The sequence below is a fragment of the Octopus bimaculoides genome, chromosome 19 (assembly GCF_046866305.1).
Source record: "Octopus bimaculoides isolate indiv1 chromosome 19, ASM4686630v1, whole genome shotgun sequence".
NCBI lineage: Eukaryota > Metazoa > Mollusca > Cephalopoda > Octopoda > Octopodidae > Octopus > Octopus bimaculoides.
The window spans coordinates 4787010-4792290 of NC_142946.1; the positions used below are offsets into that span (position 1 = coordinate 4787010).

Below are 5281 nucleotides of genomic sequence, written 5' to 3' on the forward strand. Positions count from 1 at the left end.
GTTGCTTAGGACTGACCTAGGGCTAAACACCACCACCACTACCACCATTACCATACCCACCAGCACAACTACTTTTACCACCACCTCCACCGCCGCCACGAGGAAAACATGTAATATGTTAAACAGGGAGTAAATGATATTAATACAAGGAATGTAGAACAAGCAGATCCCCAAAACCCAGTCTTCGTTAATGTGAGAGAACTAATGGATAACGATACAAACACGGTTTATAAACAATGTATCCTTTTAAAACAGTCCATTCCTGGAAAACCCGAGAAGATTGAATCAAATATGTCAAGTAGAGGCTTCCATACTTTTTACAGCTTCTTTCACTGACATACGATGGTCGGTGTAAGCGGAAAACTTGTACCTAAAAAATTTATGACTGATTAATAAGAGAATGATTATAAAGAAGATAATACTAAATATCTGCATTTCTTAACAAAAATATAAAAAGATCATTTAATAAAAATATTTGCGTAAATATTGAAGGAAGGTCGAACGAGTTAGTAAACTAACCATGGCTGTATGTGTGTCTGTGCGTGTATCGCTGTTAATAGTTTAATGACATGGGGAGGGGGGGGGTTGCTTCTGGCAAGGGAGTTAACTTTCTATAAGGTACATAACTCAAGGTATATTCAAACATTTGCTAAATTAATATCGTTCATTTGAGAGTACCGGCCGAAGTGGGGTCGATTTCGTTTAAGAAAATCCGTTGGAAGTAATGGAGCTACAACATGGCCGATGTCCACAGTAGAAGAGCTGAAAGTAGGCACCACGGCGTAGTATAGTTCACGGTAATGCGTCAATGACCAGTTTTGGACTAATATGGTGCTTATATAATATAGAAAAAGGCGAGATAATCACAGAAGGAGCATCTTCAGTAATAGGTGTGTTCCTTGAAGGCTAACCTGAAACTAATTCACAACTAATGCTGCTGCGGCGGCGGCTAAGCGGTCAGAAAATAGGGTTCCTTTCGGTTTTCGCGTGTCTCTGTAAGTTACTGCCTCAATTCCCTATTGTAGGGTGTACCTATAGGTCGCTGTCACGCCCGAAAAAGAAAACAAAAACGAAAAGGCTAACCACTGAGCTGGCCCTTTTCGAAATGCGAGAAATGACCGTCAGTTATTCTCCGAATTACATTCTACTGTCACAAATAGAAACAAGGGTTATAAAATGTAGTACTGGAGGTACTGTCAAATAAATAAATGCCAACACAAGTGCCTCTATCTTCTATCCGACTTTGTTTCCTCATAACTTTCAGAAAATACCCATTTTTCTTAAGGTTTTGAAGAAACAAATTCGACTCGTGTGAATTATCTAAAACTCCTCACCGGACAAATATATTCACATTAAAATCCTTATCCACACCATCTGAAAAGTAATTTTTCTTTTCTTTTTTCATTTATTTATTTGTTTTAGATATTAGACAGTGGCCATGCTGGAGCACTGCACGGTGGAATTTAAGTCGAACGAACCGATCCCAATACTTTTTCTTTTTTAAGACCGATACTTATTCTATCAGTTTTTTTTTTTTTGCCAAGCAGCAAGGTTATGCGGACGTGAACACACCAACACCGATTCTCAAGCGGTGGTGAGAGACCGCCGCGGACACACATACTCTAAGATATACACATGTACACGACGGGCTTCTTTCAGTTTCGTCCACAAAATCCACTCATAAGGCTTTGTTCGGCCCGAAGCTATAATAGGAGACACTTGCCCAAGGTGCCATGCAGTGGGACTGAACCCGGAACCATGTGATTGGGAAACGAGCTTCTTACCACAAAGCCACAGCTAAACCCTGTTTCATGGAAATTTCATTTTAAAATATCCATCTCTCTGAAACCTATGAAGATAGAAAGTCGGAGTGTAGGTCATGGCTAGACCGTCATAGATCATAAAGTGTTGCTTTTCGCTTCTATGAGTTTTAAATAAGGGAAGTAACTAAAGTTAACCTTTCTTAGGAAGGGAGATAATCGCCACTAACTTACTGGTGCATTGTGGTTAAAGTGAGAGAAGGTCATCGGTATACGTCCTTTCCGAAGCGGGTATCGAACCCGTTGAACTCCTCAAGATGCCGTTTGAATCGGGCGAAGACCGGATTGTATTCAAGAGAAGCCTTGCGCCAGACCTCTTCTCCACACCTGACGGAGATGATATACTGAAGAAGAGCCTGCATAGCAGTGCCTTTGGTGCTTACGTTGGTGAGTGTCTGACCGGGGTTATCGTTGTTGTTGAAATGTGACTTTGTTTTAACCGAATCATTTTACATACATACATGTATATGTGTACATACATATATATATATATATACACACACACACGCAATTATATATTAGCTGGGTTTATATAGGTATTTATGGGTGTGTATTTATGTATGTGTATGGGAGAGAGAATTAAACGACAGGTGAGGCTTCGAAGTCAGTTTTTCCTTTGTAGATATTAATTTGAAATTTGACTTAAATGTGTGTCCAGTTTAACGCCTATGCATAAAAAAAATGCATTCACATCACAACTTCTTGCCACCGTTCCCGTATAAAAATGTTTTAACTTATGTACATTATTTATAGACATGATTTGAAAACTTCTCACAGATAACACGCACGCATGTATATGAAATTAAATTGAGGGACCATGACGGAGTTGTTTAACCCTAAATTAATTATTTTCGTTGGTAGTCGATGAAATGTGCGTTTAGTGGAACACATCCATTAATTCTAATACAGCAAATTTGTACGTATTAAAAGACTATACTGTTTATTCTGCCATGCACTGGTTTATTATATGGAGTTCCGACGAAGTGGTCTGGAAATGCATTTTGTCTATCGTTCAGTTGGTTCTTGTAAATCACAGGGTTCCTGGTGGTGGCCACGGTGAAGGTTAGCAGGGATAAATTAGATCAGTTACTGTTCTGCACATATTACTGATGGCTATAATGTATGTCCAAACAAATTGTGGTGATTTATTAAAGTTATTGATCCTATGCCATGTATTTCAATTGCTAATTTCTCGTCTTTGGCCGCAGATGGTATAGACGATTGTAGCAGCAGCCAAACTGGATGGGGTTCCCCAGACCAAGATTTGTAAAAGTGTAATTTGTTGATAATGACATTTCTGCTCTTTTCAGGGTTTCAGAATTTCACTGTGACCCTGGCTAACTTATTGAGCAAAGGGCAATCTGTGATTTTGTTCAGGACAGCTCATTGACTTTTCTCAGCTTAACCTGTATGTCTACAGGTCATTCCCTTATCTGCAAACTGGGGACCTGATAGATGGGAGTTGTCATCACCATGCCACTGTCCAAGCAAGCTCGAATAGATGATGATGATGATGATGATTAATCCTATAATTATTTCTGGGTGTGTGTAGGTGTCATGTTTATTTGAACTGGATGAGAGAGAGAGAGGCAGGCATAGTATTGAAGAAGTGTTTTGGTGTATTGTACATGTTTCTGGGCTGAGTGATGAAGTTTGTGCTCTTTGGATGGCCATCATCATCTAACGTCTACTTTCCATGCTGGCATGGATTGGACGGTTTGACAAGGAGCTGGCCAGGCTCCAATTGTATGTTTTCACATGGTTTCCACAGCTGGATATCCTTCCTAATACCAACCACTTTACAGAGTGTACTGGGTGCCTTTTACATGGCACCCACACATAAAAATGGTTTTGTGGATGTGTCTGAACTGAGTACAGTAGAGTTGTAGTAGTGCACTGTTTAAAGGAGGTGATATGTCTGGACTGAATGAGGGAGTTGGTGTTTTGTTAGTATTCCAAGGCTATTGTAGGGGGGACGCCCAAAGCCAGGCAAGATCGCGGTTGCTATGGCATTGAGGCAGATCTGGCCACCCCCGTTGACGGGGACAAAACCTGAATTTAAAACACTGGATGATGATGATGTTGTAGATGCACCTGAAGAGAGTGGAACAAATTGTGTTGTTACGATGGCGCTGTTGTGGTGTTCTTGGTGTTTTGAAGATCTGTCTGGTCTTTGTGACAAAGGTTGTGTTGTAGCATTTTGGGATATTGAAGATGTGTCTGGACAGAGTGGAGGAGAGAGAGGGCTGTTAGTATGGCATTGTAGTAACATTCTAATGTAATCGAACATGTGACATGGAATGTGTAGAGTGAGCAACAGTTGTGGCAACAGTAAATTGTGCTGCATCTCTATTGAGTGGGGAGGTGGGCCACATCGGATGATGTGAAGTCTAAATTGTTTTGTGTTTGTTTATAGTTTCTTGTGGTGGAGAGATTATGCAGAACCTGGAAAACACTGACATAATCCAAGGTAGTTGTTTGACTCTAAATAGATGCTAAAGACTATGTTGTGATTGTTAGGAGAGATGAGAAAGCATTCTTGCTGATTGTTGTTGTTTAACCCTAGGTCACTGTTTTCCAGCATCAGACCTATGATCAGACATGCTACATCCATGACCTTCCAGTTTTTATTTAATCTGTGTCAGATCCCAGCTTTTAGAATAAGCACACTGTGTCCATGTTTGTTGTAAGAAGTGATTAAAAGGGGCTGGCATCTGGAAGGACATTCTCTCTTAGAACGCGGCCCACCCACCATAAACTCCCTTCCAATTCTTGCCCGAAGGGAAAAGTTGATATAAAAATTATTATAACAATAGATTTTGTTGTAAGAAGTGATTAAAAGGGGCTGGCATCTGGAAGGACATTCTCTCTTAGAACGCGGCCCACCCACCATAAACTCCCTTCCAATTCTTGCCCGAAGGGAAAAGTTGATATAAAAATTATTAAAGTGCCACACCCTAACAGTTGAGGGAACCCGTGGAAGAGGTAGGCCCAGGAAGACCTGGGCTGAGGTGGTGAGGCAAGACCTTCGTACATTGGGCCTCACCGAGGCGATGACTACGGACCGAGACCTTTGGAAATGGGCTGTGCGTGAGAAGACCCGGCAAGCCAAGTAAGATCGTTGCCAGTGCCCCTGGACTGGTTCTTGTGCGGGTGGCACATGAGATGCACCATTTTGAGCGTGGCCGTTGCCAGTACCGCCTGACTGGCTCCTGTAGGATTTTCGAGCGAGATCGTTGCCAGTGCCCCTGGACTGGCTTGTGCGGGTGGCACATAAAAGACACCATTTCGAGCGTGGCCGTTTTCGTGCGGGTGACACGTAAAAGCACCCACTACACTCTCTGAGTGGTTGGCGTTAGGAAGGGCATCCAGCTGTAGAAACTCTGCCAAATCAGACTGGAGCCTGGTGTTGCCATCCGGTTTCACCAGTCCTCAGTCAAATCGTCCAACCCATGCTAGCA

General features: G+C 41.9%; 1 protein-coding gene across 2 annotated transcripts in view; it reads left to right on the plus strand.

Annotated features, from left to right (window-relative positions):
* Window positions 1-629: 629 nt before the first annotated feature.
* The window catches only part of LOC106869428 (NADH dehydrogenase [ubiquinone] 1 alpha subcomplex subunit 11), an 8982-nt gene continuing 4330 nt past the window's right edge, over window positions 630-5281 (plus strand). The window contains exon 1 of one of the 2 annotated variants that reach the window (XM_014915160.3): window positions 630-2207. In XM_014915160.3, coding sequence (XP_014770646.1) covers window positions 2078-2207 — 130 coding nt within the window. In that variant the 5' untranslated portion in view covers window positions 630-2077. Of the gene's footprint in view, window positions 3312-5281 lie in introns of both variants that reach the window. The other variant, XM_089366400.1, reaches the window with a different exon arrangement.